Source organism: Phyllobates terribilis, unplaced genomic scaffold (assembly GCF_046119375.1).
Source record: "Phyllobates terribilis strain yellow unplaced genomic scaffold, ASM4611937v1 Scaffold_4__5_contigs__length_816908805, whole genome shotgun sequence".
Taxonomy (NCBI): Eukaryota; Metazoa; Chordata; class Amphibia; order Anura; family Dendrobatidae; genus Phyllobates; species Phyllobates terribilis.
In genome coordinates, this window is record NW_027362764.1 from 491744724 (window position 1) to 491760617 (window position 15894).

The window sequence follows — 15894 nt, forward strand, 5'->3', positions numbered from 1 at the left end:
TATATATATATATATATATATATATATATATATATATATATATATATATATATATATATATATATATATATATATATATATATTATAATAGACACACACACACACACACACACACACACACACACACACACACACACACACACACACACACACACTACTTTCATATATACATACACTCCCAAATTCTTAGGAAAACATTTACAGCAACAGCACATCCTGCATTGTACTACTGAACCCAATGTATTATATATTGTTCATTTCATACCAACTCCACCAAAATGGACACCAACTCAGACTCCATAGCCCTGGTTACAATTGGCTATCAATGTAATACAGAGATTGAAATTCTTTAGTAAGATTCTTTATAAAAAAACATTTTTTTTGCTTCATACATTTTCCATAGGGCACAATTACCATTTACCTCAAAATTACTTTGATAAAAAATAATACCATATCAACAAACACTCCTATATAAATTATGACACTGTTTCCCACAAGCTACTTTGAAATGTAGTCCAATACTAAACGTCAGTCATTGAGAATGGGGGCCAAAAAAAAAAAAATGGTTCAACTGCATCTAAACAAAATATACAAAAGCACTGTAGAAGGAAATAAAAGACTGTATATTACATACTGGCCGATCAGGATTTATAATCGTACAGGAATTGATCGCCTGGGCACACTGGAATAGATACCATATTGGCCATCTCTGGGCACAATGAGAGCTTGCTATCTAAAGGCCCCGTCACACTAAGCGAGATCGCTGCCGAGTCACAAGTTTTGTGACGCAACAGCGACCTCAGTAGCGATCTCGCTATGTTTGACACTTAGCAGCGACCAGGCCCCTGCTGTGAGATCGCTGGTCGTGTCGGAATGGTCTGGACATTTCTTTGATCGTTGAGGCCCCGCTGGGTAGCATGCATCGGTGTGTGACACCTTACCAACGACCTTGTTGACAACTCCGACACAGAAACACATAGGCGTGCATCGTTATACAGATCGCTACGGGTCGCCGCATCGTTGCGGAGTCGTTGGGAAGATCTGACTGTTTGACATCTCACCAGCGACCACATAGCGACGCAGCAACGATCCCTGACAGGTCGTATCGTTGTCGGAATCACTGTAGTGTCGCTTAGTGTGACGGGGCCTTTATGCTCAGCCTTCAGCCCTATATGATCTGATCCCCTGCTGCAGACCTCCCTATGCAATATAGTATATAGTCTGCAGGGGTCAGAGTTGTACCCATTTCAGACAGTGAAAAGCACAACAAAAGCAAAAAACATAATTCCAGAGACCCACTATAGTGACTGGCACATGACATAAGGGGCAATGAGTAAACAGAGATATCAGCATGTCATGTGTATGGCGACATACATTGCAATTCTCATGCTAAACTTTATGGGTCTAAAACAAAATAGCAAATTTGATCTTTTAAACAATAAAAATCTACAAAAATATAATAATTTCTATATACACTGAGCGACAAGTATTGAACAATATACACAACTATTCTGTATACAGCCCCTTTCATAAAGAAGCCATCTGTGCTAAAGAAAGTTTAAAAAGCTGCGCCTGATTGGCCAGTTCTGTCACACGGTCCACCATGTCCTGCAACGACGCGGCGCTCGGGTAGTTCAAGGCGGCCATTTTAGTGGCCAGTACAATATTTTTTAGTAGTTCACACAGCTGGTTGCTGGAATTCATCAGTCTATGGCAGATCTCCTTGGTGCAAACTTGTCTTGAAAGAGTGTCACCAATAAATACCAGTTTGTGTGCACTCAGGATGACAAATTTGCTGTGAGCAACAAAGATCCTGGGGGGCTGCGCTGTGCTCATGCAATTGAAGAAGGCGTCAATGGAGTTAAGAAGAGAGATGAAGAGGGTCTCGCACTGGTCCGAGTAGAAGGACAGGAGCTGCTTATCTTGAGGAGTCAGAGAACTGCTTTCAGCAGGAACGCTGTGAGGAGACTTCCACTTGGAGACATCATTTTCCATTGGCGTGGTAATCTCCTGCTCCAGCTGCTGGAACTGACTCAGCTGCAACACAGATCATGAGAATCATCAGCTTCCGTCCCTTCTAAACACAGCAACCGGCAGTTAAAAGAAGTGGTAGAAAGTTTACCTGATGCTGTTCCAGTTGTAGTTTCCCTTGCTTCATAATATTTTCCTTCTCTAGAAGTTCTCTCTGGTGTCGCTCAAATTCTTCTTTACCCTAGAAAAAAAAAAAAAAATCCGTAAGTTTTAGTGATTACGTAATGGAAATACCAAATCACATTTCAAATGATAATGATCTCATGCTTCTAGAAATACAGAAACTGCAACTCTGCAAAAGTTTCCAGATATGAAACTGACCTGACCCAGCCTGACGGGGGATGGGAAAAAACTCAAAAAAAACCCCAGAAGTTTAAGTCTGTTATTCATTTTTTAAACAGGTACAAGTAATACAAAATGAAAAGTCTAATAACCCCACCACCATCACCCCTGCTCACTTCTGGCCAAACATCAATTTCCTAGACATAGAATTGTGAATTACTATGTTGAAAACTGCATTAGTCTATGGAAATGAAAGCAGTAAACCTTACAAATGTGTGTAAAACATGGTGCACATCAGTGAAATGAAGGGACTCAATAGCTAAGCCAGTCCCCTACTCAGTCACAACGGACTTGAATATAGAGGAGGGGGCAGGCCAGACAGGCCCTTCACCACATCACTGTTCACATTGCCAACGGACAGGGCAAGGGTGAAACTTCCTAATAGCCGAGACCTCAAAAGTATATTAGAAAACCTTGGGAAAAAAAAATGAGTGTATGGCTGCAATAGGCGATCTATGCAGTCTTGAAAATAACAGTATTAGCAAGTTGCTTTATCACTGATAACTTTTTTTTCATGTCATGGAAAATGCCTTTTTAAAAAAAAACAAAAAAAAAAACAAGACATACGGTAATTTCTAGGCACATTTCTACTACCAGAGAATCAAAACTGGAGCATTGCCATGTAGGTGGCCTGCTGATTGTATTTTTAGCTTCCTCTCAAACAGACTATATGGGGGAACTAATGAGCAAGAAAATTATACAATTACATTTACCACTGGCCGAAAAAAAAAGGCCAAGCCTTAATCCTACTATAATCACACGTCCTAATCACCAAGTAGGTGGGTACAACTGGGCTGAGGAAGTTTTTGCTTTATGGAAAACATTGGTCATGATGGATTATATGACGACCTTCTCAGACTGCACACAGGACTTGTTTAACACCCACTGGCTTACAATTACTAGGGCATCAACCATACGCAACCTTTTTATGTAGAAAAACATTTATATACAAATCATCAAGTCTTAAAAAGGCATTTCCAGTTCCTCTTTTACGATACATCAGGCATGAAGAAATGTAGCTGTACGCGGGTGGGACAGTTGCCACGACAACCTTCTGATGCCCAGTGGTCTGGTCCAATCAATAAGAGGTTGTCCACTATTGAGACAACTCTTCCGCAATCCATACGTTTGCTCCCAGTAAAACACCTCCACTCATCTCCCGTGCCAGTGCCATTCCAGCAGTGTTGACAGTCTCCCCTGGGGCTTGCGTAACGTAACAGAGCTTGCCGCACTCTCCCCGCATTCGTACGTATCACATAGATCCGAAGGAAATGAGCAGCAGCAGCGCTCAATTCCTCTGGATGTAAGGGGTACGTCCGAATGTGGGGAGTGTGACACGGCTTCATGGCTCGCGTAACGTAACAATTTGTGAGCCCCAGGAGAGACATACTCACCTCCGTGAACTAAGTGTTATTTTACTGGTGGCAAACCTGCGAATTGAGGAGGGGGTTGTCCCAGTAGTGGAAAACCCCTTTAATTAGTCAAGAGAAGCTGCTTGCCTCCACACCTGTACTGTTCATGTTACAGTAGTGTCTCCCCACACCCAATGTCCGTGCAAGACGGCGAGAGACGTGCTGGACAAGCCCATTAGTCTTTTTTTTCCCCCATTGTTTGCCATTAAAGGGAATGTGTCATAAGAAATAGTAAAGTAAATCTTGCAGTTTTCACACTAATACTATACTCTTATTTTCTGCAGCCGCATGGATATAGACAACATGCAGGCGCTAACTGATTGACTTCTCTATATAAGTATTTTCTGGGCATGATCTGATCTGGGTATGGAGGATGAAGTGGGCTGTGACATTATTGTATATAGTGGGCAACACAGGATTCACCATTTAAGATAGGCTTGCAATGAAGGGGTAATGAGCCTTCTGAAAAACTAGTTGCACAGAACTGGAAGTACAAGTCTAGTATGAGGCTTGGCAACCAGTGTGAATATTGCAAGATTGATTATTCAAGTGATAGTTAATTGAGAATATAAAAAAAAAAAAAAAAAAAAAAAAAAAGAAGTACACCATTTTCTGATCAGGTTTTTATATTAAATTACCAAGTGTTTAAATGACATTCCCTTTAATAAACCTAAAATCTGGCAGGGTACAATTCTTGTAATCAAGCGGTATGTAGAGTCTTTTACAGGGGTCACTGGGTGTTCTACAAAATACTACATACAAGAATATGTACACAAGAAGAAAAACCCATTATGGTTACCTGTAAGTGGACATAATCATAGTCATCCATCCAACTTCTTATTGAACCTTCCCGATGCTTGAAGTTTGGGCTGTGCTCTTTAACCATTTGTGTCAATGGCTGAACACCATCTGCTTGTATAATCTGGGACTTTGTGCTGCTGTACATAAACTCTGAACTACTGGTAATGGTGTCTGAAGGTTTTTGTACATTTGCTTGCTTAAATAAAAGTTCAGCATTAATACTGATAGTGGTGGTTAGCTGCTTAGCATCATCTACAATTGTCCTAGCTACCATGACAAATCTTTCTAGACTGTCACATTTGTTGGCTGCTTTATTGTAAGAAAGAACATTGAGGGCCCAGTTGCAGTTGTTGAGGTCCTGGTTGGTCTGAGCCAAGATCTGGTGGGAATCATCCAGTCTGTGCAATTCTCTTTTCATTTTATTATAAAGGCCAGGCTCTGAAGTAAACGAGGCATTTATGGTAGCCCCTTTTGAGAAGTGGATATAGTCCTGCAGGGCTTGTTGTATTTTGTCTACAGCAGAATGTATTTCATTGATGTGTCTTTCCATGTAAGCATATGATCGCCACTCGGCTTTAACAAAAGTTAGTAACTTAGACACGGATGTTTCCACAGTTTGTTGAAGCCTCACTAACAATTCTATGGCAGAATCTGGATCCATTAACAGTTGTTTTTTGTCCTGAGATGGAGAAGAAGCTACAGAGGATTCCTTGGAAGTTGTGGAAGATGTAGACATGTTGCTTCTAGTGCTTCCAGTGCTGGAGAAGGACAGCCTATTTACACCATCAGTTACATCTTGCACTCTTTTGCAGTCCTGCTGAACTTGTGGTGGGAAATCATAGATTCCTTCTTGGTCATCTGATCCAGTATCACCAGGGCTGTGAACTCCTCGAGGAAAGTCATAATCATCTGATGCCATTTGATTGAGCTGGTTACGAGGAAAGTCATACACGCTACCTTTCCTTGAAGTAGCCTCAAAGTGCAACTGGCTGACGCCATTCATTTTTTTGCATTGCTCTTGACAGGTTTTGGAGCTTGGAGGCAGCGTGTCATAAGTTGCTTCTGGCCTTTGTTTCACCGATGATGGAAAGTCATATGCTTTATCCTTAGCAGTGGGTAATATATTGTAAATCTGAAAACAGAAGTATAATAGATTAGTCAATTATAACAGTTTTTGTCTGCATTAGTAATACCACATGCAAATGTTAATAGTAGGATATTTAATTTGATAATGGAGAAGTCATTACAAAAGATCTAACACTAATCTATTCATCAAGAAATAGATCTCCTAACCCTGGTGTATGTATTTTTCAAATCCATCCAGAAAAGATAAGAATAATTTTGAAACGCTCAGTTGTAAAAACTACCTCCGCTAACTTAACCAGTTCCATTCGGTGCGGTCATCCTTGCCCATGCTCAGTAGAGGCAGCACGCTCCATGGCACTGCAGTGAGAAGATGTCTCTTTTCCAGCAGAACTTTTATCATATAACAGGTTCTAACATCTACTGCAAGAACCAAGTTCAGTAATTATAACTAATGTACATTGGATCTATGGAGGGAGATGAGGAAACTGGACATTGAGGCACAAGACTGATGAACTACCCTATTAACATGATTTACATGTTGGGAGGAAAATGCATTTTTTTTTTTAAAGAATAGAGGAGTCTAGAAACCTTACAAGTGCTGTGAATAGCATTCAATGAGTTGGACACTGGTGACATTAAATGCGCATGGTTTATAGTGGCACAGTTACATTGATACAGGTCTAATATTGTTAGCTCAGTTGCATACTGTCCTGAATAATGCTCATTTACAGGAGCATGTGTCCATGTGGACACTGTTAAGAGCCATGTGCGTATATCAGACCCAATGTAAGAAATAACCAAGAGACCGTTTAGGTCTCCTAAAAATGAATCGGCACTTACCGCTTGGGGAGGAGGTACATCATAAATCCCCTGCTCTCTGGCAGGACTTAAATAGGTGTTATTTTTAGCAGCTGACGGAACATCATATACCTGAAATAAAAGGAGAATAAATAATGTGAGACTTTAAGTCATATGTACATACAAATAACACACACACACACTTTCCTACTTTGAGCCACTGAACAGATGAAGTCAATCGAACACAAAATAGATGAGATCATATAGTAACTGTACAATCTGATAATAAAGGCAGGCATACAAGGCGGCAGTGAATCCAATCAATATTACAGCATTTATTTCTTTACATACCCCTTGAGGTCGAGCAGGAGGGGTATCATAGACATTAGTCTGCCACTTTGGTGAAGAGTCATAACTGTGTCCTTGTCCGGTCCTTATTGGTGTTATGACCTGTAATATAACAAAATTCATTTTAGTAACAAGCATATAATTTTATGATAGACTATGAGATGGTTATTACAATCAGGCAGTACATGGTTAAGCATCCTTAGACGTCCCATTCTATGTAATGCTTGCTATGCTCTGTAAAGCTGCAATGATGTGTGAATAAGGTGTGTGCGGTGTCGGAATCATTATTCAACAGAATATACAATTCCAGTATCTTGAAGGGGTTTACCCCATGAACAAAGTAACATTTTAAACACTAGATCTTGGAATAAAAATAAAGTTCCACAATTGGATTATTACTTAAGAGCTATTGCTGAAAATAAGCTTTGTTCTTGGGAAAACCCATTTAAGTTAATTAGAAATTACATGATATAGCTAAAAGCACCAGACATTACTGCAATCAAAACGGATTCCTTAAAAGGTCAAGGCTGATGAAAATGTCAGGAGATTGGTTAATACATCAAAACTAAACTGATGTTATTTTTTAGCGCACATATTTCCTAATGGTACAATGCCAGCTCTGTTTACTGCTAGGTCAATTGATGATATTCTTTGTAGAAGTGACTGTAAAATATATATCCCAGTACTGTGGAAGCAAACCATTTCTTCATGTGTCTAGTGCTGGCTTCCAGACTTCCGCGTGGGATGACAATACTGTCTCTGGAATACAGCATATTTTTATTGTAAACTGCTCATCCATTAAAGATAATCAGGGGACATTCCAGTGAAAGAAAATATTTCCACTCTTCTGTACGCAGTCCCTGGGAATGCACTTCCTGACTGCCAGGATAATCAGCTCCAAGCCATCAGTTACCAGTCCATTATAAAGTCATTTGGTGGAACAACAGCGAATTCCAACCATATATTTCTACCTCGTTTGTGAAATCACAGAAGCAGTTGGAAAGATGATGATAATGCTTGTCGCAGCCCAAACACACAAAGTGTACACAGCAGGCATATACCAGGCTGCCTGACATAGCTATTGGTGGACGGTTATACTAAACTAAATGGAACAGGTAACAAGTATCAGTGTTTATACTCAGGTGAATGGTAACAAGTAGACCATACAGAGAGGTTGGCTTTACACAAAAATTTCCCATCTTAACATCAGCAGACCAGACAAAAACCATTGTGACATAGACATCACTTAAGATAGGGACTAGGCTAGCAGCCAAACTGAAACCGTATCCGTTCCCACATGTTTCCTACACGTACATGCCATTTTACTGCATCTTTGTGTCTATATTATGCCAGCCTCATCACCTACAGTAATATATATTTATTACACACAGACACACACGGCGAGAAAAAACAAAACCACACAATTCACTTGAGTTAGTATTTTCAGATATTTCTGAATGTACAAGGGGTGAAAAAAAAAATACAAAAACATAAACCACCACTGTTTACATTTGCTCTGGAGGCCTCATCACACATTAGACAAGACGCCACACTAGAAGAAAAATTGACCAAATTAATAGTAGACGGGGCGCTCCTGTAATCATTCACATGATGTCTTATAAAACAGTACAACAGTCATGTGCTGTAGATGCAAACATCATTACAGAGGCCTGTGAATGGCTGCAATGGTCACGTTCATGACGTATGGGATGTGATCATCTCAGGACTAGTGTAGTCTAAGTTAGGAGCCACGCTGAATATACGGTGAATTCTAAGTATTACTTGTTTCCTTTTAGAACATTCACCAAAAGCCTAAAATGTCAGAAAACCCCTTGAAAAACACACAAAAAAATATTGCTTCCACTTTCTGCCACGCAAGAGAAACAGACATTTTTCTCTATTCTATTACAGCTTACAAAGAGGACGATCGTCCAGATTTCTTGGACAATCTACTTTGGCATATTGCAAGCCATTTTTCCAGTGGTATTGTTGAAGAGCTGTATGAACCTTCTTGGACTTATAAGACCACCTGCACATATTGGTTATAGGAATAATACTATATTATGTATTGTTAAAGAAGACGTTTTCTGGTTTAGAAAAACATTCTAACATATTTAGAACTTATAACTTAGTGGAGTAGAGATTGGCTACAAAATGTGTGCTACTGTGGAGGACCTAGGATGTCCATGCATTATATGTACAACTCCATTGAGCAATACTGCAATGGTTCCTCAGCCGAACTTGACTCCTAATATATATTATGAACAGCTTACCTTCAGGAAACCCTTCTGAGGGAAGGGGAGAAAGAAAAAAAACAAAAACAAAAAAACCCCACTATCATACAACACACCCCCACACTAGAAGTGGAAAACTTAGACTTTTTAGTCTAATTTGTTCCACAAACTTTTTTCCCCCTGCAATTATAATATACCGTCATTGTATCAATCTGTCATTTTTCACAATGATCTCTCCATTGCAGGAGAATACCACTTGTCCTCCCACCGTTTGCACACCCACTGTTTCGTATAAACCCTACACTGTGCCTCCACAGCGAGAGATCAGAAACAAAGTTCACAAAGCCATAAGCAGTCAGAGAATAGAGAGGCGCAGATCACAGCGACCTCTTACAGTAACAGCCCACACTGAAGTCATGCACTGTACTGTGTAATTTCCTCTGAGGTTACAATGCTTCCTGTTGCTCACATTTCAGTTCCTGCTCCTTCCATTAAGAGAGGCGGATTTTCTCATGGAGAAACAATGATAGAATAAAGGATTTTGTGTGAGAAAATAATAGCGAAGCAAATCATTTCTTTCCGCTTCTGGACGTGCACCAGACATCAGAAAGGCAAGGTGACCGCCTGCAAACCGGACTGAGATCACAGGACTAGAGCCTGACCTCTGGCCCTACATATCTGCTGTCATTTCTTACAGGCAGCGACAGGTGTCTTGGCAAGGAATGCCATTAATGCTGGCTACCGTCCTTTATGGAAAGAAGTCATTACTAGTGTTTTGGTTCTCCTTTGATCAGCATCTTTCAGGTATTAGAAACACAAGTCCCATAGGCATAATGCAATACAAATAATTAGCTCATTCATGCATGTAAAGAAATCTAGAACACTCCTAAATGAATACTTGAAAAGAGGAGGAGCAAAGGGAGTATGTATAAAATATTTTTTTTAAATTAAATGGTAGTTAAAAAGATTCAATCTTACAGATAACCAGGACAGGCAAAATAGCAACAAGCAAAAACCCTGGGGTAGGGAACACACATGCAACATGCAAGTATAGAAGCTATTATATTATGACTGATCAGATTTTTTGTATACATGTCAAGGTTCCACCTATCAGTCATAATATAATACCTTCTATACTTTCATGTTGAATGTGTGTTCCCTACCCCAGGAGGTTTTTTGCTTGCTATTTTGCCTGTCCTGGTTATTTGTAAGATTGAATCTTTTTAACAACAACAACAAAAAAAAAAAAAAAATGTATACACTCCCTTTGCTCCTCCACTTTTCAGATCTTTCATGTATTGTAGTTTTTTCCCACCAATTCCAATCTTACACTTATTGCTCAGTGATTAAAAATATTTAAATATTTTTTTACATGGTAGCACTTGTTCCATTTATTGGAATCAGTATCAAACCAAACTAAAATTGGCCTTGATACTCTTTGAGCAGTGTTGCCCAACTCCAGTCTTCAAGAGCCCCCAACAGATCATGTTTTCAGGATTGCCTTAGTATTGCCCATGTGATGGAATTACCTGTGTAATACTAAGGAAATCCTGAAACCATGACCTGTTGGTGGCTCTTGAAGACTGGAGTTGGGGAGCACGGTCTTAGAGTAATGTATAGCAGTACATCCAGTATGGTGGTCCAATGAACAGCAATGTAAGTGAAACCCTCACTAGTTGTGCTGCCTGGCAGGACTTCAATCACAGCCATCACAGAATCCATATATTCTGCATGAACACAAATGAGTAAATCGTATTCTGAGAAGTGTTTCATGACTAACAAAAGCTTTACTGACTGCACATTAATAGCCGGGGATGTCCCAGGTAAAAAATGAAGTGTATGAGAGTGGGCAAACAGCAGGTGTTCCCACTGTACAAACAGTCAAGACTGAACAGAACAGAGCCTATCCATTTACGACATGGCTTTAACTCTAAGAGAACCAATGATTTAAAAATTCAATAAAGACATGTTATGCCAGTTTTTGCAAAGTACTAAATGAGATCAAATATCCTTTATACAAAAAAAAAAAAAAAAAAGCCAAAAACACCACAACACCAAAAAAGAAAAGAAAAAATAATTACCATGCATTTAACTATTTTTCATTCTACAAGTAATCCAGACAATCCCATGGATCTAACACCATGTTTACTTTGCAGTGGTAAAACCCAAGTGGCTGCAGCAAATGGTGTTTACATCAGGATCCCACTAGCTGTGTTTTGTTTCAGGGTGGATTTTATCCTTGTGTGGCCAAAAATCTGAATCATGTTAGCTAACCTTGCTCTCCGACACAGAGCTCTGGCTTTAGTAATGATTCAATTTGTTTGCATACATAGCAACAGTCTGATTAATAAAAACCAGCTCCTGGGATCACAGGGGTCCAGCTTAGCAAGTTGTGACCGTGTAGAGGTCTGCTCTGGTACTTCATTATTAGACCATTGTAACAGCACTTATGGTAGGTTATGTGAAAAATAATGTGCTGATTAATGCATAGTATCAATCGTCACACACACAGAAAAGCATAAAGAGCAATTTCTAATGAAGACACTGCTCCCTTTACAGGCCACTCAGAAACTATATAGTCACTCACCAGAGTCTGTAAATGGACTGAGACATCCTATATCTGAGGGTGGGCAGCCAAGAAAACAGTGGGAAGTTCTCCAGCTAATTATAATTTCATTATAATTAGGGTAGTAAAGGAGCCACCATATCTTTGACAATTATGGCATAGCCACAGTACAAGAATATAATCCGGCACTCATATAGTGATATGAAATAAATTCTTTAATGAAATATTCATTGTTCTTAAGGTAATTTTCAAAAATAGCAATCCATACAATGTAACGTTTCGGTCGTCAAACTACGACCTTCATCAGACACTGATTGCTGGTGTATGGTGATATACAAAGAAAAAAGCGCCCAGTGTAACGGTCAGAAATGCCTTATATAGCCACAGTACAGACCTCTATACATGCCCAAACTAGGGAAGGGGTCATACAAGCAGGCCTGTGGAGTCGGTAAGCCAAACCTCAGACTCCTCAATTTCCATGATACCGACTCCCTCATACATGGCTCATGTTTAAGTGAAAAATTTACTGTAGCACAGATTCATCTCAGCTAAAAGTCTAGACCCTTAGATCAGGAATAGGACATTTCATAACTTCCCCAAATGAAAAAAATATTCCCCACAAACTGCATTGATGTTCTTGGAAGTGAATTAATTCAAAAGGTGTCCAACCATGCTTGGCTTTTTCGCAACTCCTACAAACGTTAAAATGATAGAGACCTGGCAGGTAGAACAGATTTTGAGTAACATATGATGGTTCCAGTGATACACCAGCACATAAATGACTTATGTGGAAAATTTCTAAAGGTAAGAATAGCTCGAGTTGCAAAACTAATAATCACACCCACAGTTATATGGAGAGGGAAGGAAAACAAAAATTGTCGTTTATGGCCCTTGAATTCTCAAAATTCAGCACAGCAATTGAAAACTTGCAGTTAAGAATAGTTAAAGGGGTACTCCCATCTCCATGATTCTATCCCAATGGTAACAAATTCTTACAATTAGAAATGTAGGGTATTTCTGATCTACTGTCGTTTACCCCATGTACAGGGCATTACAGTAGCTTACAACCATGGTTACGACCACTCATATAGTAACAGTAAGTTAGCCATTAGTGGTCGTAACCATGTATACCCAAGCTACTGAAATGTCCTGAACATGTAGAAAGCGAATTAGTGAAGCAGAAGAACTATACTACATTTCTAGTTGGAGGCATTTACTAATATTATACCTACTACATATTTGAATAGGATCTTTGAGATTGGACTACCCCTATAAGGTTTAAGAGCTACTTGAAGCACAGAAAACATATTGCCATATAGTTCACTGCCACACTATTGCATCACAATAGACCCCGGCCAAGAATACACAAAACCATGTAGTCACTGCTCTCATCACTCACACCTTTGGACTATTTTGTTACATGCTGGCCATAAGAACAGTGCTGTCTAGATAACCGTGCTCTACAAAGATCGCTGCTGAGTAATGATGCCTTGTGATGTTAAGGTATGTGCCCACGTAGCGTTTTACAAGCGTATATGCTGCGGAATTTACGCAGCGTAAACGTTTGTGAAACGCTAGGTAATCCGCCCCCCATGGTCCCCAAGGGGAATCCGCAATTTCAATGCCCATGCTGCGGATTTTTCCTGGGCTCAAAAATCCGCAGCACGTCCATTAATTTTGCGTTTACGCAAGCGGAATTGCCTTGTCAATGCAATAAAAAACGCAAGGCAATCCCGCATGTCCTAAACGCATCATAAACACGCGAAAAACGCTTGCCAAATTCCGCAAGCATTTTTCCGGGAGAGGACAAGTAGAAATGAAGCAGAAATTTTCTGCTTCATTTCGGCAACGTGGGCACATAGAAAAGGTCAAAGACTGATTAAGGCTAAGAGCCATTGTCATAAGATCCCCAGTGTCAGTGTGTCATTCTGAGATACTAACTGGAATCACATCTATAATATAAACGGAGATGCGCATCTCTGTCTGAAGCCTTTATAGACCGCGCAAGCGCGACATGCCCGTGCAGTCTGGCTCCAGACAGAATGCATGGAGCCGGAGAACGCGGTATGCGTAGACAATGAACGCATACCGCGATCTCCGGCGCCATAGTTACCTGACTGGGAGGAGCGTTGCCTGGGCGCCTCTTTGCCGGAATTGGCGCATGCGCATAGCACTATCCGGCGCCATTTTACTGAAGACACATTTGCAGTGTGTCTTCAGTAAAATGGCACCGGACAGAGCGGTATGGGCACGCACGTACTCCGGCGCCGCACTCTTCCCCCGGCCTCTGGCAGAACAGGACACAGCAGCGTTGGAGCACAGGGAAGAAAGGTGAGTATAAGGGTTTATTTTTTTGTATGTGTGCAGCGTGAAAGGGATGAGGGGTGCCATGCATACCAGGATAGGATGGTGGGGACAGGAGGGGGGCAGCACATACCAATAAAAATGCTCGCCAGCCGGGCATAGAACGGGTTCAATAGCTAGAAAGAATATATACACGCTCAGAGTAATTTCATTTTAATATAAAACCACAGTGCATTTACGCTCATGGTTCACCCAGAGAACACATGTAAATCGTATGATAGAGTTAGAATCTACTATATCAAGCTCTATTACACGTCCACAGGAAAATGTAAGCTCACTACACTATCCTTTATTTTAGTGCTTTGGCAATGAATATGGCATCAGGAAGATAGCAATAAGCTACCGATCATTCGACTATTGGCACCTTGGGCCAACCGATCCAAAAAGTGGAGGAGAATAAATAGGGCCATGCTTTTCATGTGTTAGACAAAAGTTTCCCAGAAGCGGGCTTTTCCTTTCAATCAATCTAATAAAGGCTGGGTGTGAACTGACAACCAGCACTTTCAAGCAGTTCCAGGCTAAACTGCAAGGGAATAGCTCAAGGTCACAATGTGGTTTACTGGTGGTTTTCATCAGTCCTTTATTGCATTCCATTGGAACATATGGATGAGTGTTATATATCGACTTTCTCTGAACTTAACAAGTTCACAGAATAAGTCTGAAGGTCTATGTTATGTGGAGACTAATCCTCTGTTCACCATGCAGGGATTTATCTGGAATTAACACCATGTAATTGCTCAGTTTTGTTTGCTCTCAGAAAATGCAAAGAAATAGAAATTTCACTTGAGGGCTGCTCAAGGAGAATATTTCATGAAGTGTCATTTCCATTTTTAGACTATGTGCCCACGATGCAGAAATGCTCCAGATTTTTTCCTGAGAATTTCTGCATCTCCCTGGCAGAAAAAACGCAAGCGGATTGTACATGCGTTTTTCCTGCCAGGGACAAGCGGAAGTGAAGCGTTCTTCACATGCATTTCTGCATGCGGGTTGACAAGAGCTTTCCAAGCGATTTTAGCATGAGTTGGAAAAGTGCTTGTCAACTTGGTCACACTATATAAATCCATGCAAACGGCATGGATTTATATAGTGTGACCTCAAAGAATGTCAAAAAATAAAAAAAAATAAATCTATACTTACCTTCTGGTGGCCCCTGCAGTCTTGCTTCGCTCCGTCCTGGCTTGCGGGCAGCTCGCGGTACACTACACTGAAGGACCTGCCATCACATGACTATGACGTCAGCGCAGGTCCTTCAGTCCACTGCGATCTGCCGGCAAGCGAAGACAAGGAGACCGCGGGCCATCAGAAGGTAAAATCTAATATTTTAATATTTTATTCCTTTTTTCACAGGTTCTATGGTACCCGGGTCCAGAGGAGAGTCTCCTCTCCTCCAGACCCAGGTACCATCCGCACATTGAGACGTTTGGATTCCGCATGCACAGATGCAGTGATGCTGAATCCAAGCGATTCAATGCAAGTCATTGACAGCGAAAACGCAGCGCTTCCGCAAAATAATTGGTAGTGTTGCGTTTTTTTCCGCAATGATAACCCGCAGCGGAAATTTCCGCAGCATGTGCACAGCACATGCAGATTATCATTGGGGAACATGGCAGGCCTTCTACCATGCGTTTAATCGTTTCTGCAGCGTTTTTGCCGCATCATGGGCACACAGCCTTACATTTTATTTTTTAGACTTTCTTACATAAAGAAATATGCAGTGTTTCCCATTTAAATCCAAAACCCACAAAAGTGATTTGCCATAGTTGTTCTTTAAATAAATGGAAGAGAAATAAGCATCACATGTGCCACCCTATGAAGCACCCACCTGTAACTGGCATGCCATGTGGCTGATTCTTTCTGAACGGGACCACTGACCAGTAAAGTGATCACAGCTACATTCACAGCTATTACCAGA

The 15894-nt window shown here is 40.6% G+C and overlaps 1 protein-coding gene across 2 annotated transcripts in view; it reads right to left on the reverse strand.

The window, feature by feature from the left end:
• Nucleotides 1-259: 259 nt before the first annotated feature.
• NEDD9 (neural precursor cell expressed, developmentally down-regulated 9) overlaps nt 260-15894 on the reverse strand; it is a 152557-nt gene continuing 136922 nt past the window's right edge. The window contains exons 4-8 of one of the 2 annotated variants that reach the window (XM_073678774.1): nt 6822-6920; nt 6513-6602; nt 4585-5718; nt 2123-2212; nt 260-2037 (exon numbers count right to left, since the gene is read on the reverse strand). In XM_073678774.1, the coding sequence (XP_073534875.1) occupies nt 1528-2037; nt 2123-2212; nt 4585-5718; nt 6513-6602; nt 6822-6920 (1923 nt within the window). In that variant the 3' untranslated portion in view covers nt 260-1527. The remainder of the gene's footprint in view (nt 2038-2122; nt 2213-4584; nt 5719-6512; nt 6603-6821; nt 6921-15894) is intronic. The other variant, XM_073678772.1, reaches the window with a different exon arrangement.